At 34.3% G+C, this 25,888-nt stretch overlaps 1 protein-coding gene across 1 annotated transcript; it reads left to right on the top strand.

Annotated features, from left to right (window-relative positions):
• The first annotated feature begins 467 nt into the window (after positions 1–467).
• Positions 468–24,451, top strand: Patr-1 (Protein associated with topo II related - 1). The gene is made up of 17 exons (XM_089713515.1): positions 468–594; positions 2,825–2,903; positions 3,718–3,816; positions 5,368–5,471; positions 6,169–6,267; positions 7,023–7,823; positions 8,994–9,340; positions 10,411–10,558; positions 10,972–11,062; positions 11,631–11,761; positions 12,423–12,539; positions 13,147–13,269; positions 14,773–14,925; positions 16,470–16,613; positions 17,685–17,821; positions 19,374–19,476; positions 20,118–24,451. Exons 1-17 carry the CDS (start codon positions 556–558, stop codon positions 20,421–20,423), a joined length of 3,021 nt encoding a protein of 1,006 aa, XP_089569641.1. The 5' UTR covers positions 468–555; the 3' UTR covers positions 20,424–24,451.
• The last annotated feature ends 1,437 nt before the right edge of the window (positions 24,452–25,888 follow it).

Below are 25,888 nucleotides of genomic sequence, written 5' to 3'. Positions count from 1 at the left end.
CTTGTTTGCTGTTCAATCTATAATAGTACTAATTTCTTATGGATTAAGGTTCATTTTGACTAGATATTTGTATACAATTTTGACAAATTACGACAAGCGAAGTTATAACATAAAATATAATTAAAATAAATTAAAATAAGACTTACCGACGGTATGAAATGCCTTCATTGCTGATATTATTTCGTCTGCTATCATTTTTGCACTCTTTATACCGAACAACACGTCCTAATTAATGAATAAATATGGAAAAAAGGTTTGACAGCTGACAACCGACTCGAATATTTTTCTGCGCACAACTGAGAGCAAGTTAGGTGATCTAAACTTATCATTGACACGTGGGCCACGCCCACATCACACTTCTATCTACTTTACTGTTCTGTGATAAAACCACACAACATTTTTTTTTATTGTTATCTTCCCTTTTTTGGTTTATCTGTATACACAAGTTATGACTTTTTGGTTTCCGAACGATAATTCGACATGGCGCTAGCGCCGTTGCGACACAGTAGCGTGACAAGTCATGTCATTTTTGCCCATGATATATGAAAAAATCCAATGGCAGATTCTTTTTTCGGGTTCGATACTTCGTTGTCGGTAAGTTTTTACACGCATACACGAATCTAGACGTTCAATTTGGTATATAACAACCATATATTTAGCTCTCGAACATAAGTGCCAGCGTGCACGTCGAACCTACATTGAAACAAATTGTTATTTTATAGCTAATTTTCTATTTATGGGGCACCCCCTAGATATATTATCGTTAATATAACATAGTGTACTTATAAATACGTATATTGAGCAAAGTACAGTCTTGGAATTGTTTGTATTCTTGGAAGAATGTGATACTGAATGTTACGACTGTTACTACGTAGAGTAGTTGTTTTCTGAAAGCGAGCCTTGTTTTGATTGAGATATGAACTACTTTATATATAAGCCGATAGTATGATGACTGTTTATGCTTGTTGTTCGTAACAGACCCAATAATTATTGAGTTCAATACATTTTTGAAGAATTGTACCCATAAAATGTGTTAGTCACGTTTATACAAAGATTGCTGACTAAAAATGATGTCAGGGTGTTCAAGTATATAAATCACTGCTTTTAACCAGTATATTTAAATATGTTTTTCTTATTTTTACAATATTTCATATTACAGCATGTTAAACCTTATAAGAATTTAGCTGGTACTCATGAAATAGATACTCCAGACTTTTTGTATAAGTTGTTTATCATTTTAGACTGCGTGATGTCTATGTAATATTGTGCAATATATTTAATACAGATGTTATACATAATTGTTTGATACATGTTGTCTTGTTACTCTATTACATAAAAACGGTTTAACATTTTGGATGGTATCTATACTTATTACTTAAAATATTATAATAACTTATCTATACTAAAATTATAAAGCTGAAGAGTTTGTTTGTTTGAATGCACTAATCTCAGGAACTATTGGTCAGATTTGAAAAATTATTTTGGTGTTGGATAGCCCATTTATCGAGGAAGGCTATAGGCTATATATCATCACGCTAAGACCACCAAGTCTCTTCAAATGTTTTAAAACAAAGAAAGAAAAAGCACATAATATGTGTTGCATGCTGCATTAGTATTGCATATGCAGTCGCCAATTATCCAAATTGGTCCTAGCAACCTATATCTCAACTTTAATAGTTGAATGGCAGTGGCAAGATACTCATTCCTATATTTCCTTGTTATATATCTGTCTACAATATCTCCAACTTTCTTATCAAACTAGCTTACCGCCCGCGGCTTCGCCCGCTTTGTCTAAAACCTAATAAATTATATACTAAAACCTTCCTCTTGAATCACTCTATCTATTAAAAAAAAACCGCATCAAAATCCGTTGCCTAGTTTTAAAGATTTAAGCATACAAAGGGACATAGCGACAGAGAAAGCGACTTTGTTTTATACTATGTAGTGATTAGACATTATGCAAAACAAGTTTGTTTTGATACAGAGATTGATTATATCATAAAGAATGATATGTAACTACATCCCTTATCTACAATCTTATACATTTTCGTAATGGTAATAAATTATCTTGTACTCTCATGCACATGGCAATAAAATTATGTTTGTAAATGTTTTGTTTGATTTTTAAAATAAATATCAACTTAAATGTAATATATTTAACTTTTCTTTCAAAATCAGCTTAAAACATGAAATATATAATTATGTACATTATACATACATACCTACTATAGTGAACTGCAAAAAAGCTGTAGCTGTAGTTATTCAATATAAGATTTAATTTACAATAAATCAATTAATTTAACAAATTGTGTATATGCTACAGTCAAAACCCTGAACCAGTCAATAACCTTATTGACCGGTAAAATTAGTCAATAAGGATATTGACCGACGCCCTTAGTCAATAACCTTATTGACTAATTTTACCGGTCAATAAGGTTATTGACTGGTTCAGGGTTTTGACATATACAAATGTTAAATTTTAACAAATTGAATGCGCTATTCAATGAATCAATTTAAACAAATGGTATACGCATTTTTAATATACAGTAGTATACACCAAACATATGATGTCGAATTACATAGCGTATTTATTATTAAAGAAGCTTTTAAGTGAAACTTCTTAAGGCGCGTTGAGAGTAAAATTTCAAGGTCGCGTCATGGCAATACACACGTCATAGAATAAGGCGACGATTTTGGTATCTTTGAATCTTAGCAAAGATGTTTCACTTCTGACACGTGTACTAAGAACACGCGCTATAAACTATCTCATTTTAAACTCAATTTTTCAAGAATTGCAACCATAATATTGTGTTTTCCTTTTCAGAACTTAAACGATGATGATTGTGCAGAGCCGTCGGAGGAGGAGTATGATGCCCTCAACAATGAGACCTTTGGGCAGGACTGTGAGTAATAAATAGATAGATAGATAAGTTTTCGAGCTAGTTTTAAAAAACTGACTTTGTGTGAAATAACTATCTACAAACTTAACCAGTGTTTCTATTACAATAATAAAAAAAAAATCCTCCTAATCCATTTATTTTTTCCTGATATAGACTTAAGAAGTAAAGAATATGGTAGTATAGAATAAGAAATTGGTCCTTTTAGCCGGATCTATGTATTCTATGAATAATATTACTTGGTTAATATTCTGTCTTTGCTATTACGCTGCAGAATATTATACAATATTGCTCTTTAAAGACGGATCTATCTACTTTTCCGTTTCTCCATATAGTGTATATAAAGTATTAATCTTTATAGACTAAACGGCAATGCATAACATAACAATCGGTATTTCGAGTCTGATATATCTATCCTTCCTATAATATTAGTGATACTTGTATCTCATTTTTCCCAGATGAAGTGTTAGAATACGGTATACTATAAAATGGTCCTTCAAATTCAAATCCAAATCAATTATTTGTAATTCAAGCCGGATCTATCTATTCTTTATGTATTTTTATATTTATACTAGCTTTCCGCCCGCGGCTTCGCCCGCGTTTTCGAAGAAAAACCCGTTCCCGTGGGATTTCCGGGATAAAACCTATCCTATGTGTTAATCCAAGTTACCCTCTATATGAGTGCTTAATTTCATTGTAATCGGTTCAGTAGTATTTGCGTGAAAGAGTAACAAACATCCATACATACAAACTTTCGCCTTTATAATAGTATTAGGATAGGATGTATTTATCTATTATTAATATGTATTTTAACTTCTAGCGGATGATTTCGACTGGGAGGTGGAACATGAGCATCTCGCGGAACAGTTGGAGAGCAGCCGCCGTCAGAATGCGATGGACGAAGCGGACTCTAGGCTTGGTTAGTGACGGTTTTAAAGCACGTTTCTTGTGTAGTTTACGGTTTTAAAGCGTATCATCATCATCATCAGCCCACATACGTTCCCACTGCTGGGACACGGGCCTCCTATGAGGGTACAGGGCATTCTATAAATAATATAAAATGCATCGCGTAATGTGTTGGTAAGCGCATAACTCGATCAATTTCGTTAGTTCTTTTTTTATAATATTCCTTGAAGTATGAGGATGGTTCGTATGGAGAGAAAATGTAAAAATGTACTACGTGCGAAGCCGGGGTGGACCGCTAGTATAAACAAAAAGCGAAGCAAGTTTTTCTTGTGTATGAAGTTGATAGTGTTAAGTGAAGTATTGTTTTTTATCTTATATATAAAATTCTCGTGTCACAATGTTAGTCTGCATACTCCTCCGAAACGGGTGGACCGATTCTCATGAAATTTTCTGTGCATATCGGGTAAGTCTGAGAATCGGCCAACATCTATTTTTCATATGTACCACGGGCGAAGCTGGGGCGGACCGCTAGTTTATAAATAAACTTCTTTTTGCTATATGTATGTGGCATAGAGTATGTTGAAGGAATAAAAAAAATAGTTTATGGTACACAAGACGAATGTATTGATGAAAAAAATGTTTAAAAAATGAGGCAAAGTTATTCATACATCTAAAATGTTAGAATCTATCTTTTCACAGACTTTTGTTGGTTTTCCTTGAATTTTGTTTGTCACTAACCTTGTTATTTGTGAATTGTTTTCTTACAAAATTATAATATTATTATATAAATACCTGTAAAAATGTATGCCTTATTTTTATGTTACAAAATTTATTATTTTGTAAAATAAACAGCTGATAAAATGTATCTGTCTTACCACAAAATATCAAAACAGGGTTTAACTTTAAGCGCACCTCTCTTTAATCTGGTTTTGTCGTATTTCACATAGACAACTATTAAAGTGACAGATCCCTGGTTTAAAGTTAGACTGTGTTCAATTTTTTTTGGTGGTAATACCACACCCCGGACACTCCAATTCGCGTTTTTCTGATGAAATACATCCGAAAACAGCACAATATTAAACCATTTTCTACGAAAAACGATAATCACAAATCCAAAATAAAAATATGTGCGTGTACTAGTGTACACACGTAAGAAGTGAAACTTCTTTATGACCTTATTTTTTTCAAAAAATAATTTACTATATTATGCAGCTTTACAGAAATACGTCGAATCACGCGTGGTAGGGATAAGAAAAAGATGGCGCGTAACGGAAAAATGTCACGTGTAACGAAAAAATGTTACACTAAATTTTTTTCCAACCCCGATAAAGAAGTTTCACTTCAATAATAAATTACTTCAAGTCAATTTGATTAATGTTGTCAATCTTCGTTGAGTATCGTCCTTGCAGAAAAATGCGGACCATTTTTAGACTGATCGTGCGGGGTGAGGTAAGTGTTTAATTTTGGCGGTAGGCGGAGAGTGTCCGTTCTGTAGCGTTTAGCTACTATTATGTATTCTGTCATAATACTATACATATCTAAATAAGCAAACGTTTTTTTACAGAGGCATCGCTATCTCAGTTAGTGCTTGATGAGAATGAGCCGCAACCGCGCGGGTCTCTAAGTTCCAACGTATGGAGACATGACTTATTTCCACCACCCCCTGCTGTGAGTATCTTTCTATGTATTTTTAGTTATTTTCTGAGATTTAGAAATAAATAGGTATGGTTGTTATGATTGTGTGTGTTAGTAGCAAAATATAAGTAATTAAAACTTATTTCCTTGTTGAGTATTTACAGAGGAAAATTTACTTGTTTCAAAATATAAATCATTTTATGTCTATCTTATGAACTCAAAATTTAAAATGTGAAATATCCTGATGAAAATATTTTCAAATCTATAAATCTTTCAAATGGAAAAATAATACAGAAGCTATAATTTTCAATTTTTAATATTGAAAAGGCAGACGTCCATAGTCCCCATGGACCCAGTCTACCAGTCCATTCAACACCCCTATCCATAGCCCAGTTTTATTCCTGTCCATTGTTTTTGCAATAGTCCTACATTGGCCGCGGACTGCCCAGGGATGTATCTCTATAGTGCAGTCATGCATGCATCATAAAATTCTCTAACGGGCCTCTGCGTATTGGACCTGTGGCCCCATGTAAGCCTTCCAAAGGACCGGGTATCTTCCTTATGGCGATACCCGTGTATTATGGAGAGAGACATAATAATTAATAATAAAGCAGGAAAGGAATGAAAAATATTGTAATGGCAGGAATAAAATAGTCCTTCTTGCGGCGACTTGTTCACTTACTATAAAAAAATAATATATCTATTAATTATTATTAATTCAAATTTACAGCCGGCACCACAACTCAAAAATGTATGTACAGTGGAGGAACTTGAAAGGCAACTGCGGCAAAACCAACCGCCACAGAACTATAACCAGTCTTATTTTCAGGTGAGGTTATAAAGAAAAATATATGTGATTTAAATAGTTACGGCCTTACTAATAAAAAGTTAAACAATGGATAAATTTCAACCATTTTCTACCATAGCTGTGTCCTGCTCTTGCTCACATGAAACGTCAATCATAAAAACAAGACAGGTTATTGCAATAACTAATCCATTGCATAGCGAATGGGTAACATTTTATTAGTAAGACCGTTAGTCTGTATTTATTCTATGGGTCTGTACAATTTATTGTCTGTCACCTGATTTAAAATAAATAAATAAAATAAATAAATAGTATTTCAGTATTAACATGCTTTTATTAGCTTTATCTGTATGTTTGTATGTAACCAACTCTTTTAGACTCGATTTTGACCTTTAAACATATAGATTTAATTCAAACTTTGTACACTTATCAAGGATTGGTGACAATACAATAATTTCATTCATGAGTATAAGCGTGTTTTCTTTAGTAATAGTCATGAAAAGATGGGATTCGTCTCTTATTTATTTGAGTTTGTGTCCTAATTTTGAACTATGTTTTAAAGAAAATTCGGGGGTCAGTCGTAGTTTCATTTAGTCTAATTTCTGAAAGTTGTAAAGCATATAAGAATAGCAAAACATAGTATGATTAATTATTTATAAAACCAAGAAAAATATACAAATAGTGCTATTATAAAAAAGCTTCACTTGTACTTTTCGATTTAGTTATTTTATAAACAAACTAAACAAAAATTGATTTTTATTTAAACATTTCAATTCTAGCCAAGATTTCCCGTCATTCTACAAAGGCCGCCAGGTCTTCAAGCGCCCGTTTCGCTACCGTTCGCGCCTCAACAACCCATGGCGCATAACATGAACCAAATGAACCAACCTGTTAATAAAATAATTGGTCAAAACCAGATGGGTCAAAGTCAAATGGGTCAAAACCAAATGGTCCCAAACCACATGCAGAGTATGAATCAAATGGGTCAGAACATGAATCAAATGGCACAAATGAATCAATACATGCAGAACAATCAAATGAATCAGTTCCAGAACAATCAAATGGGACAAAACATGATGCAAATGAATCAAATGGGACAGAACGTGCATCAAATGAATCAGAACCAGTTATTTCAGAACCAACTGAATCAAAATCAAATGCCGCAGAATCAGATGGGTCAGAATGTTAATCAGATGGGTCAAAATATGAATCAAATGGGTCAGAATATGAACCAAATAGGACAGAACATGAATCAGATGGGTCAAAGCGTGAATCAAATGAGTCAAAACGCCAATCAAATGGGTCAAAACGTTCCAATCGGTCCAAATGTCAACCAGATGAATCAAAATATGAATCAAATGGGTCAAAACATGAATCAGATAGGTCAAAACGTGAACCAGATGGGTCAAAATATGAACCAAATGGGTCAAAATCAAATGATGTCTAATGGTAATTTTGGTCAAAATCAATATCAGCACATGGGAATGGCTCAGCCAAGAATGATGGCACCTCCGCCTGGTATGGGAATGCCGAGACAGAACTTTAATCAGGGTGTAAACCAGTATAATCCGAATTTTCGTGTGAGTAAATATATTTTCTGTAAATATGTTTCTGTTTAATAATTTCATTTGTTGGGGTCATAGACAAGCTTAATATTGCACGCCTCATAAGCGAAGCGTTGAGGTGGGTACTACTGTCACTTCGCGCAAAACATCTGATTTTTCAAACTTAAAATGTCTTTATGTATCATACATTGCACTTGTAAGATAATACATACACACACATATTAAGAAAAAACACTATTTTTAACATTCATGATATTTTTGATGTCATTTTTGTTATTTAAACTAGTTAAAAAACAGTTTAAAAAAGTTCTGTCTTGGACGTCCGTGTGTCTGTATGTGCGGAGGATTTTCTTGTTAACACGATAGCGACCGAAATACTTTACTAATCGAGTCTTTTTTTTTTCTCTTACGCTTGAGTATGCTCAGGAATAGAACCCTTTCATTTTTCAGGGTCTGATTCGATGTGGTTTAATTGTTATTAAATAAACAAAAATAATAATTAATAAATATTTATTAAAAAAAAATTATGAGGCGTGCACTTAGACCTACAAATACTTACCTACAAATTTATTTGTAGGTATTTATTTTGATAAGAATCTTATATATAAAAATGAATCGCAAAATGTGTTGGTAAGCGCATAACTCGAGAACGGCTGAACCAATTTCGATAATTCTTTTTTTATTATATTTCTTGAAGTACGAGGATGGTTTTTACGTAGAGAAAACGTAAATATGTACCACGGGCGAAGCCGGGGCGGACCGCTAGTAACTTAATAAAAGAAGCGTTCACAATATGTATTTTTTTAATATCACACACAATACTCATGTATAAGTATAATGGTATATCACAAAAACTGTCCAATTTAACACGTACAAAGCCATACAAAAAATTTAATCTGATAGAAAATGCCGTATAATTCGACTTTGTCACTTAATAACTAATACATTAAAATTCGTTTATTCAGTCTAACTTAACCTAACCTTAGTTTTTACATAATATTCTATTACGTTTTGCTGACGGGGAGTCCTTTTTGCCACCATTGCTATCTTCTTTTTTTTGTTCTGTGTGTTAGATTATTAAGATTTATATGTTTTTTACTTGGTGGCAAATAAAACGCTTTCTATTTCTATTATAATTATTAATTTGTAAGTACATTCAATTTAACACTCCAATGATATTTTCAGCCAACCATCCCAGCTAAGAACGAGCCAATCAATCAACCAGTGAACCACGCGAAGAACCAACCGACCAATCAAGTGAAACAATCAACCAATCAACCGAATCCGATCACGTCGCCTGTCAAAAAGAGAACGGAACCGAAAATAAAGAGCCGAGTGTACAATAATTCGCAAAATAAACCGCTAACTTCGCAGAATTTGGTTCAAATGATACAAAATACGCATCCAATGTTGATGTATAACAGTTATTATAACGCAAGTCAGCATCCTATGTTAGCGAGGAATTTTAACAATCAAATTGTGCATCCTATGTTGAGCGGGCAACGAAATAATGGTTTTGGGAATACTTTGAGGTGAGTTTGATTATTGTTTATTTTTAAATAGGTTTTCAAAGTCTTCAATTTAACAAATTATATACAGAAACTTTGCTATTGAATCACTCCATTTGTAAAACAAATTTCAAAATCCGACAAAGAGGTATATTATGCTACAATTAAGTTATTTAAATAAGTTACTTTTTTATTTTTTTGAAGTGAAACTTCTTTAGGCGCGTTGAGAGTAATATTTCCAGGTCGCGTCACGGAAATACCGTCACGTCATGAAGTAAGGCGAAAAAGGCAAAATTCACGTCTGACACGTGCTCAGCACAAGCACTTTTTCATGTCACTTTACTAATAGATTTGTATTGTATTTGTATAGATACTTGCTAAAAAGTAATAATATAATCATTAAATTACGTTTATAATTGGTCCCAAATTTCCTTTTCAACTTAACATATTATATAATTATTAATTATATAATATTGTAAGAAATAACACGCGAGGCCGGGTTTAATATTAGTTTGAAATGTAATAAGAACGAATGTACTGCGATTCAACACAGCTACCTAATTGATGTAGGTAGTTGATAACAAATCGCAGCAAGTCAACGACTATTAGTAAAGTGAGGGTAGTTTGGTCGAACGTCGTATAAACAACGTCCGAGCCCCCCCCCCCCCTCCCCTCAGGCACGATTCGTACGAATGCGCCACGAGACAAAGGAAAGCGGCAATTTATAGTATTCGACAGCTAAACATGTTCAGACATGAAAAAAAAGACGGGTTGCACTCCGGGAGTGCCTGCAGAAGTGAAAACTTGATTATTAACGTTCAGCATGTTTGATATTTTGGAATGGTATCCGTCTTACGCATGGAATATAAGGGTTAAAAAAAAAATCTGTCTTACGCTTTTTCGATCAGGCCACGTGTCCTGACGCGAGTTTAAGATTTTATACCCAACGCCGCTAAAGAAGTTTTCACTTCAATAATGATTACTGTATTTACAACTATTCATCCACAAAAATATTAAATCAAAAGTTACGTCTAACAATTTTTTATTATAATAACATTATTTACTACTAAATAATGTATTTATTATAATTTCAGTCGAAACTCAAACGACGATAGCAGTACAGCAAGCGAGTCAGACGACTACGCTGGTCTCATGACACAGAGGGAGAAACAATGGCTGATCAATATACAGATGTTACAATTGAACACGGGAACACCCTATATACACGACTTTTATTATACTGTGAGTACCCTGTATATTTATAGGTTATGCATGATTTTTTTTATTATACTGTGTATAACATTCTGTATATAGAATATAGTAGAAAACTTACTTGGTTAGAAACACAGATTGATAGTAATTATCAAGGAAAGCTATAGGCTATACATATTACTAGCTTTCCACCCGCGGTTTCGCCCGCGTTTTAATAGTTCCCATTCCCGTGGGATTTCCGGGATAAAACCTATCCTATGTGTCAATCCACGTTACCCTCTATATGTGTGCTAAAATTCATTGTAATCGGTCCAGTAGTGTTTGCGTGAAAGAGTAACAAACATACACATACATCCATCCTCACAAACTTTCGCGTTTATAATATTAGTAGGATTTACAGCATAATGTTAGGAAACGAAACATAATTCAATTTATTTCAACAGGTATTTCTCGAAAGGCAAGCGAACAAAGAAAAAGCAGGAATCAAAGAGGCACATAAAGCGAATCAACAGAACCATCCCTTCTATAGCGGTGGTGAGTTTCTTCTAAATACTAGCTGCGCTCCGCGGCTTCACCCGCATTGCTCCGCTCCTGTTGGTCGTAGCGTGATGATATAATATAGCCTATAGCCTTTCTCGATGAATGGGCTATCTACCGAAAGAATTCTTCAAATCGGACCAGTAGTTCCCGAGATTAGCGCGTTCAAACAAACAAACGTTTCAGCTTTATAATATTAGTAGTATAGATTTTAATAAACTTTTTTTGCTATTATAAAATAATATAAAGCAGAAGAGTTTGTTTGCCTATGTTAATCTTATAAACTACTGGTTCGAATTGGAAAATTATTTGTTTTGGATTATAGAACACTTATCAAGGAAGGCTAGACTATAATCATCACGCTTAGTCCAATAGGAGCGGAGTAATGCGGGTAAAACCACAAAACACAGCTAGTGTATAGTAAATACACTTAGGGACTAAACTGTTTCTGTTGTCACTTTGTAGTGTACAAATAAATTACACACAACTTTGTGTGTGCGTTTCGGACTAAACACATTAAATAGTTAACATAAAAAGTTGCATCAAAATCAATCCATCATTTCAGGCGTAAAACAAGAGGACACGCACAGACACGCTCGCGAACGTCACAATTCGCATCGACACAACTCTACAAGCGAAGATCCGCCTAGGACATATGTTCCTACGCAGTTTGAGAACTCGCTGGGGAAATTACAGGTAAAAGGGGGGGGGGGGGGAATGTGAAAAAATCTAAAAAAAAATTGATTTTTTCGAAAATTTTTTGCAAAAAAGTAGGTTTTGTGTGAAAAAATGACTGGAAACGATGGAAAATGACCAAAGGAGAGGTTTTACAAAGAATTAAAATGCTAATCGATACAGGGTTTACCAAGAAAATTGTGAATAACGGTAGAAAATTTGATTTAGATTTTTGATTACAACAATATTATAAAGCTGAAAAGTTCGTTTGTTTGTACCCGCTAATCTCGGGAACTACTGGTCCGATTTGAAAAATTCTTTCGATGTTAGATAGCCCGTTCATCAAGGAAGGCTATAGGCTATATATACATCATCACGCTAAGACCAACAGGAGCGGAGCAATGCGGGTAAAACCGCGCAGCACAGCTAGTATATTAATGAACTAGCTTTCCGCTTGCGGCTTCGCCCGCTCTGCCTAAAACCTAATAAATTATATACTAAAACCTTCCTCTTGAAGCACTCTATCTATTAAAAAAAACTGCATCAAAATCCGTTGCGTAGTTTTAAAGATTTAAGCATACAAAGGGACATAGGGACAGAGAAAGCGACTTCGTTTTATACTATGTAGTGAAGTATACTAAGCATTTATACATATTAATACTTTTATTTATATTCATTACAGTGCGGTAGTGTAACAGCGCCCCGTAAGATCATAGACGTGGAGGTAGTGGGTTCGGAGCCGCCGGCTTCGAGGTTGTCAAGGGCGCCCAGTGTTGCCAGCACTACGCATCCTGCTGAGGTATGTATTGCTAGATTAAAAAAAGTTCATAAATATCCAGAAAAAATACGTTAAAATATAAGTGCAAGAAAAAATTGGTTGTCTGTAAAGTCGGTTTACTGACGATAGTTGAACGTGACAACGTCCGATTGTGCTTCTTTGTCGCTCGTTCCGCGCTCTCGCTCGCACTTCAAGCCTTACATGGAACGCCTCAGAGCGAGGTAACGCCGCATGACTCATGTTTTTTCGTGCGTGCAGCCGGCGCTATCGAATTACAAGACGTTGACACGTCAAAAATATATTCCTTCCTATTTTTTATGATAAATCGATAAAAAATAAATGGTTTAGCAAGTCAAATTGTTAAATGATTGTGATTGACCAAATATAAACAACATTTGAAATTTTTCTTTATTGAAGCCTTAAAATTTTATGAAAATAAAAAGTGAGGAGCAAATTTTGTGTCAAAAAGAACTACATATTTCACACTTGAAAAATTAAATACAAAGAATTCAAATTTTAACATTGAATTCATTCCTCTTTATGATACAAGTGTAAATAACTTAGAAATTACTTTGTGACCTAATATTAATGCGATAACCTCATTTGCAATATTTAAATATATTTTCAGGTACCCCGAGAAATGCGAAGAACTAAACAGCTTTTGCTCGACATTGAAGCCCTATACCTTATTTTACTAAGATTGGAGGAACTTAACGATCCCTTGGCTATATCTAACGCACTTATACTTAAGGTAAGTTATTTAAGGGCTGATTTTTCAAATCTTGGATAAAACTTATCCGTCCAATAAAGTATTACACGATAATATTAAAATGTCACGTAAACTGTCAAATACGGGCAATTAAAAACGTTTTTAAAATGGTAGTTTTATACATTATTCGACGAATAAGTTTTATCCAAGCATTGAAAAATCGGCCCTTAAAGTTATTATAGTAGAGCCATTTTAATAGGCAACATTTGACAGTTCAACAAAATTCAACAACGTAACCTAGTAACGACAACATAGAATAACATGATATTTCGTTTTGTTAGAACTGCACATTTGCTTAACTTTTTTCAATGACGACCACATATTTATAATAATAATGACCGATACAAGTAATTTTAAGATTTCATTTTACTGATAAACCATTCTAAACATAATAAACAATTTCTGAATTGAAGAACTGACGTCGCTACAATTTTGTGTCAATAAACCTTTTTTCTTTTTAAATACCAGAGACGTTACTCTAAAAATCGAAATCTGACATCTAGAATCGAATGCATTGATTACTTGTGAATAAAAATCATCATAAATTAATAAATTCGATTGACAAATGTTTCAAATCCGTATCGATTAATTCACTTTAATCGATGTTTTAAAGCAGGTTACCTCTCTTTGAAGATAAAATTGATAGACGTCAAATGTTGCCTATTAAATTGGCTCGACTATAGTTTCATAAATTAGATGTTGTTTTAGTGTGAAATAGCATGATTTTCGGTTCCAGTAGGTATTTATTATAAGTGCAAGCTTTCCGTCCGCGGCTTCGCTCGAGTTTTCAAAGAAAAACCCGCATAGTTCCCGTTCCCGTGGGATTTCCGGGATAATACCTATCCTATGTGTTAATCCAAGTTAACCTCTATATAGGTGTGCTAAATTTCATTGTAATCGGCTCAGTAGTATTTGCTTGATAGAATAACAAATATACATACACATACATCCATCCTCACAAACTTTCGCATTTATAATATTAGTAGGATAAGATTCTATATCACATTTTCTATATAATTTGATGGCACCAACATTTTATTAATGATTATAATAATCCTACTAACTAATATTATAAATGCGAAAGTTTGTGAGGATGTGTGTGTGTTTGTTACTCTATCACGCAAAAACTACAGAACCGATTACAAAAAAATTTAGCACACATATAGAGGGTAACTTGGATTAACACATAGGATAGGTTTTATTTTATTTATTTATTTATTTATTTATTATATTTAATTCAGGTAACAGACAATAAATTGTACAGACCCATAGAATAAATACCTTACAGACTAACATACATATAAAAATTATATTTTTATCCCGGAAAACCCACGGGAACGGGAACTATGCGGGTTTTTCTTTGAAAACGCAGGCGAAGCCGCGGGCGGAAACAGCGTATTAGTATAAATTAATGATTTTTTACCAATCTTTATTATATTAAATTTCCACTACATTTTTATTTATTTTATACGTTTTTTTTAACAGGAAAGAGAGGAAAAACAGAAGCAACTAGAAGCAGCTCAAAAGGAAGCCGAAAGCCAAGAGGACGAGTCCAATGTGTTCTTGAAAAACATTGAATCCGTTCAGCGGAGGCCCAAACAGGATAGCCCTAAAAGTGACTGCGTTGATAAGAGACAGGTAAATAAATAATCTATACAGTATACTTATATTATACTAGTGGTCCGCCCCGGCTTCGCCCGTGGTACATATTTCGCAATAAAAGGTAGCCTATGTCCTTTCTCGGGTATCAAAATATCTCCATACCAAATTTCATGCAAATTGGTTCAGTAGTTTAGGCGTGATTGAGTAACAGACAGACAGACAGAGTTACTTTCGCATTTATAATATTATATAATTATATATTATATATATTTTTCCTTGGTTACGGCATCACGCGTGAACGGGTGGACCGATTTCGATAATTCTTTTTTTATTATAATCCTTGAAGTGCGAGGATGGTTCTTATGGAGAGAAATGTAAATATATACCACGGGCGAAGCCGGGGCGGACGGCTAGTATATTATATTACCTATACTAATATTATAAAGCTGAAGAGTTTGTTTGAACGCGCTAATCTCAGAAACTACTTGGTCCGATTTGAAAAATTCTTTCAATGTTAGATAGCCCATTTATCGAGGAAGGCTATCCATCCATACTAATATTATAAATGCGAAAGTAACTCTGTCTGTCTGTCTATTACTCAATCACGCCTAAACTACTGAACCAATTTGCATGAAATTTGGTATGGAGATATTTTGATACCCGAGAAAGGACATAGGCTACTTTTTATTGCGAAATATGTACCACGGGCGAAGCTGGGGCGGACCTCTAGTCTTCTATATATATAAAACTCAAAGGTGACTGATATAGTGATCTATCAACGCACAGCCCAAACCGCTGGACGTATCGGGCTGAAATTTGGCATGCAGGTAGATGTTAGGACGTAGGCATCCGCTAAGAAAGGATTTCCCGAAAGTCTTGCGGGAACGGGGAAAAACGGGGATGCACGTACAAAGTCGTGGGCGGAAGCTAGTAATATGTATATATAAATCTCGTGTCACAATGTTTGTCCTCAATGGACTCCTAAACCACTTAACCGATTATAATAAAATTCGCACACCATGTGCAGTTCGATCCAACTTGAGAGATAGGATAGTTTAAACATGTAGGTACCACGGGCGAAGCCGGGGCGGACCGCTAGTACTAATATATAAAGCTGAAGAGTTTGTTTGTTTGAACGCGCTAATCTCGGGAACTGCTGGTCCGATTTGAAAGAAAGAAAGATCATGTCTTTTTTCATTTTTGATTTGAAAAATTATTTCGGTGTTAGATAGCCCATTTATCAAGGAAGGCTATATATCATCACGCTAAAACCAACAGGAGTGGAACACTGCGAGTAAAACCGCGGAGCACAGCTAGTAATTTATATACTAATATAATAAAATTGCAGTGTCTGTTTGTAATATTGAAATTTACTATTTTGGCATATGTATCGTGCTGTAAACACGATACATATGCCAAAATAGTAATTTTTACAATTGTCTGTTTGTTCTGGCTAATCACTGGAACGGCTGGACCGATTTTGACGGGACTTTCGCTGACGGATAGCTGATGTTATTTGTTTGTTTTATAAGGTCAAGACGATTTTTTTTGTGGTAATAATTCAATTATTTTTATGGCAGGTGGTGAATCTAGCGATTAATCAAAAACCTGTGCCCGTTAAGAACCTTTTAGACGAGGACAAAGATGATTTACTAAATAAGATGTTTGCTGGCCTCCTATACGGGGATAGATTGCAGCAAATGTTATCTGTTAGGAAAGGACGGGTATGTATTTTATAAGTTTCTATTTATATGCTAAAACAGGAGCTTGTGTTCCGAGCACGCGTGTCAGAAGTGAAACTTCTTTGGTCAAATTCAAAGATACTAAAATCGTTGATTTACTTCGTGTCTTTGGCAATATTCAAAGATACCAAAAATCGACATACTCCATGACGCGACCTTGAAATTTTACTCTCAACGCGCCTAAAGAAGTTTCACTTCAAAAATGTTTTAATTAATTAATTAATTAATTATTTATTTATTTAATGTTTTAATGTTTTAATTAGATGATGATGAAAGTTACTATGATGTTGTTTTGAGTTGTTTATAAAGATAATATTTATAAGGATTTTGTAGATAAGGATGACGACGTTGATAAGGATGAAGATGTTGATTATTATTATGGTTATGATGATGTTGATGATGATTCTTTTTTTTTGTAATTTTTCTTTCTCTATTTCTTTGTGTTCTTTTGTTTTTAACCGACTTCAAAAAAGGAGGTTCTCAATTCGACCGTATATACATATATATATATTTTCTATTTACTGTATTTATTGCACGCCTCATAAGCGAAGCGTTGAGGTGGTTACTACTGTCACTTCGCGCAAAACATCTGATTTTTCAAACTTAAAATGTGTTTATGTTTCATACATTGCACTTGTAAGATAATACATACACACACATATTAAGAAAAAACACTATTTTTAACATTCATGATATTTTTGATGTCATTTTTGTTATTTAAACTAGTTATAAAACAGGTTAAAAAAGTTCTGTCTTGGACGTCCGTGTGTCTGTATGTGCGGAGGATTTTCTTGTTAACACGATAGCGACCGAAATACTTTACTAATCGAGTCTTTTTTTTTTCTCTTACGCTTGAGTATGCTCAGGAATAGAACCCTTTCATTTTTCAGGGTCTGATTCGATGTGGTTTAATTGTTATGAAATAAACAAAAATAATAATTAATAAATAATTATTTAAAACAATTATGAGGCGTGCACTTTTGGATTTTCCAAACTTTTTTTGTTTTGTTGCCAAATTGAATTGAATTTAAATGTTAATAATGTCGCTCGTAGACTCTCGTGACGCGTTTCCTACGCCGCGCGCCGCCAACACACACTCGTGTACGTGCGCTGTGGGCCCGCTTGCTGCGAGCGCTCGGCAACGCGAGACGGGAGCTCGGCCTGCATGTGCTAGCGCCGTATTATCGCAAGTGAGTGTGTACATACATACATACATACATACACGTGCGCTGTGGGCCCGCTTGCTGCGAGCGCTCGGCAACGCGAGACGGGAGCTCGGCCTGCATGTGCTAGCGCCGTATTATCGCAAGTGAGTGTGTACATACATACATACATACATACACGTGCGCTGTGGGCCCGCTTGCTGCGAGCGCTCGGCAACGCGAGACGGGAGCTCGGCCTGCATGTGCTAGCGCCGTATTATCGCAAGTGAGTGTGTACATACATACATACATACATACACGTGCGCTGTGGGCCCGCTTGCTGCGAGCGCTCGGCAACGCGAGACGGGAGCTCGGCCTGCATGTGCTAGCGCCGTATTATCGCAAGTGAGTGTGTACATACATACATACATACATACACGTGCGCTGTGGGCCCGCTTGCTGCGAGCGCTCGGCAACGCGAGACGGGAGCTCGGCCTGCATGTGCTAGCGCCGTATTATCGCAAGTGAGTGTGTACATACATACATACATACATACACGTGCGCTGTGGGCCCGCTTGCTGCGAGCGCTCGGCAACGCGAGACGGGAGCTCGGCCTGCATGTGCTAGCGCCGTATTATCGCAAGTGAGTGTGTACATACATACATACATACATACACGTGCGCTGTGGGCCCGCTTGCTGCGAGCGCTCGGCAACGCGAGACGGGAGCTCGGCCTGCATGTGCTAGCGCCGTATTATCGCAAGTGAGTGTGTACATACATACATACATACATACACGTGCGCTGTGGGCCCGCTTGCTGCGAGCGCTCGGCAACGCGAGACGGGAGCTCGGCCTGCATGTGCTAGCGCCGTATTATCGCAAGTGAGTGTACACATACATACACACAAGTCATACCCAGACACAAATATTTGCCCCGGGTGGGAATGGACCTCTGGCTTGGAAGGCAGGGTCACTAAGAACCAAGCCAACCGGTCAGTCCACAACACATATTATGCAAGTCTTGACTTGCACGTATATACAAGTCATACGTGCAAGTCACACGTGCAAAACACTGACAAGTCACACGTGCAAATCACTGACAAGTCACACACGCAACACTTTCACACAATATATATATGCAAATCTCACGTGCAACACATACACGCAAGACACACATACACTAGTTATACGCAAGTCATTCGCAGGCGTATGCATAGTCAAACGTGCGCAAATCGTACTTGCAAGTCACACGTAAGAAAAGCCCAAAACAAACGTACGCACCGGCTAGCTCACAAAGAAATACGAGCAAAATATCTATTTTTGAAGTTAAAACTGTCGTCAGTATAGCTAAAAAATGTGTGCGTGTACTAGTGTACACACGTAAGAAGTGAAACTTCTTTATGACCTTATTTTTCAAAAAAATAATTTACTAAGTATATGCAACTTTACAGAAATACGTCGAATCAAAGTTGGCGCGTAACGGAAAAATGTTACACTAAATTTTTTTCCAACCCCGATAAAGAAGTTTCACTTCAAAAACTATTGTATTGTATTAGCCTAAAAAACTATATAAAATTAATATGTTTGTATGCAAATTTCAGATACATACAGAACAGCACGGGCTGGTCGGCCGTGTTGGAGTCGTGCGGTATACTCGGTGAAGCCCTAGATCCGGCCAGGACTCCGTATGCGCTCACTAATGGGGTAAGTTTGGGGAAAATATTGAAAATAATAATAAAGAATTGTTTAAAATATGGTATTATTTAAATTGACAGATTTTAAGTAATGAAGATGACTGTAGTGACAATAATGTCAAAATTAAACATAAACTGTTATTTCTTTTATTTTTTATAGTGGTTTGAAAACTTAATGTTGAGATATAAATATGGATTAAAAACCTTCCACTTGAATCACTCAGTTTTTTAATAAAAATTTCATCAAAATTGTGGCGAAATTTTAAAGATCTAAGCATACAGACACACAGATGGCGAAAAGCCATCTTGTTTTATACAATGTACCATGCCAAATAAGTCTTAAAGGCCTTTTAATTAAATTCTGTTTAAACTGTATTTTACATCACACGTTACTAATCACTACATAGTATAAAACAAAGTCGTTTTCTGTGTCCCTATGTCCCTATGTATGCTTAAATCTTTAAAACTACGTAACGGATTTTGATGCGTTTTTTTTAATAGATAGAGTGATTCAAGAGGAAGGTTTTAGTATATAATTTATTAGGTCTTAGACAAAGCGGGCGAAGCCGCGGGTGGTAAGCTAGTATACCTAAAAAAGCATTGAGACAAAAATTTACCACGAATTTTGATCTAAACCCCATTTTATTCCAGTTAACACTAAGCTGCGTGTGCGCACTAGCGGAAAAAGCGATGCTTCTCTCCAACACACCGGAAGCAACATCCAGCGAACGGCAATGGTTTAAATTCCTAAAAACAGTCGCTAGAGCTTTAAAAAATACGACTTTAAACGTCGCGAAACCTGCGTCGCCATTATCCGAAGTTAAATTGTTACATCACATAAAGCAACTCGAGTCTAGAAGTACTATAGAGATATTGCAAAGGGGAAAACGGGCGTCTGACTTCGCGGATTTGGTGAAAGGGGAAGTCGCGGAACTGCTGGTCAAGTATTTGTGTTGAGGATGGGTGGGGATGGTCGTGTTGGTCAAGAGGATGGTGGGGATGGTCGTGTTGGTCAAGAGGATGGTGGGGATGGTCGTGTTGGTCAAGAGGATGGTGGGGGTGGTCGTGTTGGTCAAGGGGTTGGTCATGTTAAAAGTGTTGGTCAAGAGGATCGTCATGTTGGTCTTGAGGATGGTTATGTTGGTGACGAAGATAATCAATGTTAAAAATTGTGTTAAATTTTTATATAATTGCTGATTTCATTCACAAGAGAATATTGCATTTTATTTATTTAACTCAATTTTTAACTATAATAAAATAGCAGTAAGCAGATTAATAACAAGAATATAAATTCAGATATTTTATTAGAAATAAAAAATGATTCCAATTCTTGAGACAATATAATATAATGTATAATATGACTTCAATCTCCGTGAATACTAAACATTTGTCCAACCCTGACCAACATGTACCAATCACGACCAACACCAATCCATCCAAATCAACATCAATCATTAGGCCAATGTATGGCCAATTCTCTGCAAACAACACAATATTATAATGTAAAATATATGTAGATAATATATATTTTAGATATATAACAATTATTTGTAATTACTGCATTGTACATAACGTTTGAAACACAAATAATATTATAAAAATGCAATTTTTCGTCTAATTTTTATGCTATTTGCTGTTGTATTAGTAAATTTGATAAATTAAAAAAAATATTACTAATATGACAAGCGTCTAAGTAAATTACTTGTTATGATTCTTTTTAATAACAGATTATCTAGTTTTTTTTAACGAAATGACTAGGCGTTTAATTGGATACTGATAATAATTTGAATATATTAATTTTTCCCTGTATTTGTATGTTTAATAGTTATTATTTGCAAGAAGTGGGATTGAGTTGAGATTAGCACAAAATTCAATTGTTTTTTTTTTCGTAGAATAATTTAAAAATTTAGAATAATAGTTTTTTTTATTGGTGAAAACTTGTAGATAATTTTTTTTCGTTATAGTTCGGTGGTAGTAAAATAAATATATTAAGGAATTAATAAAAAGTTTAATTAGACGAAGATATTGTCAAATAATATTTATTTTTAATAACGTATAGGGAAAAAGTATATAGAAAAAACATTCTCAATATGTCTGTCTCTTTCCGCCATTCAGAAATATAATACGTTAGAGTGAGAGAGATGGTGGATGTAAATGTATGGAAATCAATTTATTATTTATTAAAGTTTTTTCTCAATAAAATCGTGAATAATACACTCGCATTTAGTATCGATAAAACATTAGTATACGTAATTAAATATTTTTCTAGATACTGGTCGTTTGTATAAGTAAAGTAATGTATATATTAATAAATGTAATAATAAATATAACTATTAGATAATACTTAAATAAATTAATTCATAGGGTTTTACACAAAAATAAAACTTAGTCTATACTCTTTTAATTTTCTTAGTTTTTCTTCTTTAGGCGCGTTGACAGTAAAATTTCAAGATCGTGTCATGGTAATACCGTCACGTCATGTGTTGCTAAAGAAGTTTCACTTCTGACACGTGTGCTCGGCACACACTTTTTTGACAGTATGGTGTTGTATGAAACGCCCAGATGTATACTTGTCTTGCTCTAACGTATCAAATTTCTCAGAAAGAGATAGCACTATCAATACGCGGATTTCTATATCTAAGTGAATGCTTTTTTTTTGTGAAATATTTATTAAAAATAATGTAAATAATTTTAAATTATTACGTATTCGCTCAATCCCATTTCTGATCGCCATTTTAATGTCATTCTGATATTAGTTTAGAAAAGAATGGCAAATGGTAGATGTTGCTTTGCGAAACATTGTTGGACACAACTTTGAATATACATAATATTTCTAAAATGACTGAAAATACAAAGAAAACTCTGAAAATGTCAGGGTTATGCTGAATATTTTACCGTCTTACCACAAAAAACTTTAGACAGGGTTTAACTTTAAGCGCGGGTTCTCTTTAATCTGGTTTCGTCGTATTTCACATAGACAACTATTAAAGTGACAGATCCCTGGTTTAAAGTTAGACTGCTTAAATTGCTTTGTGGTAAGACCACTAAGGTTTAATTTCATATTTCGTAATTCCATATTTAGAATCCCATTTTATGTTATTGCAACTTAAGTTTTCCATATAAGAAAAACTAGGTAAATGAAAACGAAGTAATATTCTAGCAAATCAATAAATTTATCATAATCACAAATCTCCCAGAATTATAATAGAAAATTATTATCAGATAAAAAGAACAATACTTTTTTTTGAAGTGAAAACTTCTTTAGCGGCGTTGGGTATAAAATCTTAAACTCGCGTCAGGACACGTGACCTGATCGAAAAAGCGTAAGACGGATACCATTCCAAAATATCAAACATGCTCAACGTTAATAATCAAGTTTTCACTTCTGCCGGCACTCCCCCAGTGTAACCCGTCTTTTTTTTTAATATTCAAAGTGTGTCCACAATTGTTTGTCCACGGCCTTACGCTTTTTAATAATGGCAATTTCCACTAGGTGTTGCCAAGTGAGTATATAATATATCGCTTGGGCCTACTATTTTTGTAACGTCAAATAAAAATCGGGATTTTTTGCTATTTAGCAACACCACACTGAATGGTATATATATTTTAACCCATTCATTATTTATGTACATATTAAGAATATTAATTTTTATCCCCCCCCTAGATATAATTTTAAAGGAATATATAGGAATTTCGCTTTTTTTTAATATAACCAATTTTTAGGGGTCGTAGTTTAAAAATACCGTGGAATTTTTGAATATGGCATTATATGTTACTGTCCATTGAAAATTCTTCAAGGTGGATTGACATTTTCGACTTTTGCAGACTGTGATCGATAATTTTTTTTTAATTAATTAAATAAACGGAAAATCGATATTTTTAAGGTAATTATTATTTGTTTAATATGTTATAAAGAAAACGTCAGTCCATCGTCAAAATCACATTATTATATTTGTTTTAATGTAATGTGACTTTGGTTTTAGATGTAGTCGATTTGATGAATGTATATGGTTTATATACATTCGATTATTTTAATAGCTCGATACACTTTCGCTTGTAACTGCCGTAGAAATTGCGTTCCGATTTTTTTAAGGCTCATTTCACATGGAGATATCGAAAATCCAGTAATGAGTAAGTTTAAATTATAATTTATTAAAGTAAATGTTAGTTGCAAGGAAATTAAAAAATTGCGATTTCATTTTCATCACACGTATTCATGTTTTTACACGCGTTTAGAGTTAAAATTAATTAATATAGAATATATTTAAAATGAATGTATATTTAATAATCTGCACTGGATTTTAAGGTATTTTACAGTTAGATATCCACTTGGTATTTATTTAAAAAGTGGTTATTGACTATTCTCCGATATCTATATTTTATCTAAAGTTTTTTTCTTGACGTTTTCAACATTTTTTTTTGTCGAAAAAGAGGGTATTTCACAAAAAAAATCGTTGCTAGGCAACATAATCTTAAAGATGGATGAAATATAGACACCGGATAAGTATTTATAAATATTAAATTGTAATTTTGATCGCAAAATGGCGTTTTTAATGAAAAAAAAATGTAAAATATTGGAATTATACGATACGGATACATATATTTTTAAAGATATTGATTTTGCATGTTGTTTCTAAAACGCCATCTTGTGGTCGATTTGAAATTGGAACGCGTTAGCTTTTTTCTAATTGGTTGTTAATTTTGTAATTCAAGATGGCGGCGGTGTCGTCTTATCTATGATTGGTTGATGTAATTTAAATGGAACTTGTTGAATAAATTGTATTTTAATGTAAATAAATGATCAACTGCCAATTGTAAATCGTTTTAAGTTATATATTTTGGCGAATGTTTGATATTTTTTTTAAATTACTTTTTTTTTTCGTGTACGAGCGATCCGAGTTATATAGATTTTTTTTTACTAAATATTAGTAGTTTTTAGTTTTTTTAATCGGTAAAATAATAAAATGGAGAATTTGTTTATAGAATATTTTGTGTTTTATTGTGTACCCTATATAAAATGCATTTCATTTGCAAAAACCTACACTACATACAACCTACATGTAAATAAAATTGGTTGTTGTTTTAAGATACGAACAACTTCCTATTTACTAAATGTACCTATATGAGAGTAGATGAAAAGTCGATGGCAAACAAACTATGAAATAGTTGAACCTTATTCAATGGTGCTTCCGTTGAGAGGTAGCTGTCTGTAGTTCTAACGGAAAATGAAGTCTGGTACTGACAGTAACATATAATAACTTATAGGCACTCAGGGATCACGAGCAAATCCAACAGTGAAATAACTTTTGAAATCGATCCAGTAGTTTACGAGATTAGCGCTTTCAAACAAATAAACTCTTTAGAGTCTAAAGAGTTTATTTGTTTGAAATATAAATGAATATAAATGAGGGTAAAGGCATTTTTGCATTGTAGCGGCGTTCATTTTAAGAATGGTTCGACTCTACCTACCTACTGCATTCGCCACTCTTATCACCAAAAACATTTTGTATGTAAAAGCTTTGTTTAGTCCATTCATGGAATCTCTTCACTAGCGTCATTATGTACATGATTTGTATCCCCCGACGCAAAAAGGGCGGGATGTTATAAGTATTAGTTTTACGTGTCTGTCTGAGGCATAATAGCTCCCGAACGGGTCAGTAGAATCGAAAGTAAAATACTATCTCAAATCCTCACCTTTCAAATTCAAGATGGCTGAGTAAAGAAAATTGGGTCGAGGTTTTTTTTAATTTAATGTTTTTGAATCACAATTTACAACAGACCCCTAGACAAGTGGCTTTCTATTAGCGTAAAGTTCAATAGAATAGATTATGAATGTATGAGATTGACGTAATCAATCGTCGTCGTCGTCGAAATCAAACGTCAATCTCATACATTGAACGGTGCGAGCAATTCGCCTATATTTTTCTGAATATTATACGGAGAGAAAATACGAAAAGGGGGCAATAGGGCAGAACAACATCTGCTGGGAAAGCAAGTACTAAGTATATGGTAACTATATAATATGAAATTGAGTAAAGTTAGCTTAGGTGATATCTATACTAATATTATAAAGAGGAAAAGTTTGTAAGTATGTATGTATGTATGTATGTATGTATGGTTTTCACGCAAAAACTACTGGACCGATTTCAAAAATTCTTTCACCATTAGAAAGCTGCATCTTTACTGAGCAACATAGGCTATATTGCATTTTCAAAAAAATTAGAGATCCTTACCAAAAATGCAATAATGTAACCCAAGGTGTAAAAAAATCTTCAATAAAACTTCTGTCATCGCGTGCGCTGCGGAATCTATTGAAGATAGAACAAAAAAATGTTCTACGGTATTATAGAATGGATCAATATCTACAAGAAAGTCCGCGATACCATATGTCCATCTTCAGTAGTTATGTTACTACAACAACT

This window comes from Colias philodice, chromosome 30, assembly GCF_061535455.1.
Source record: "Colias philodice isolate Cphi_HAF_F1 chromosome 30, ilColPhil1 Martin Lab GWU primary, whole genome shotgun sequence".
Taxonomy (NCBI): domain Eukaryota; kingdom Metazoa; phylum Arthropoda; class Insecta; order Lepidoptera; family Pieridae; genus Colias; species Colias philodice.
Note: the sequence above shows the minus strand (reverse complement) of the source record. Positions and strands in the feature narration are given on the sequence as shown.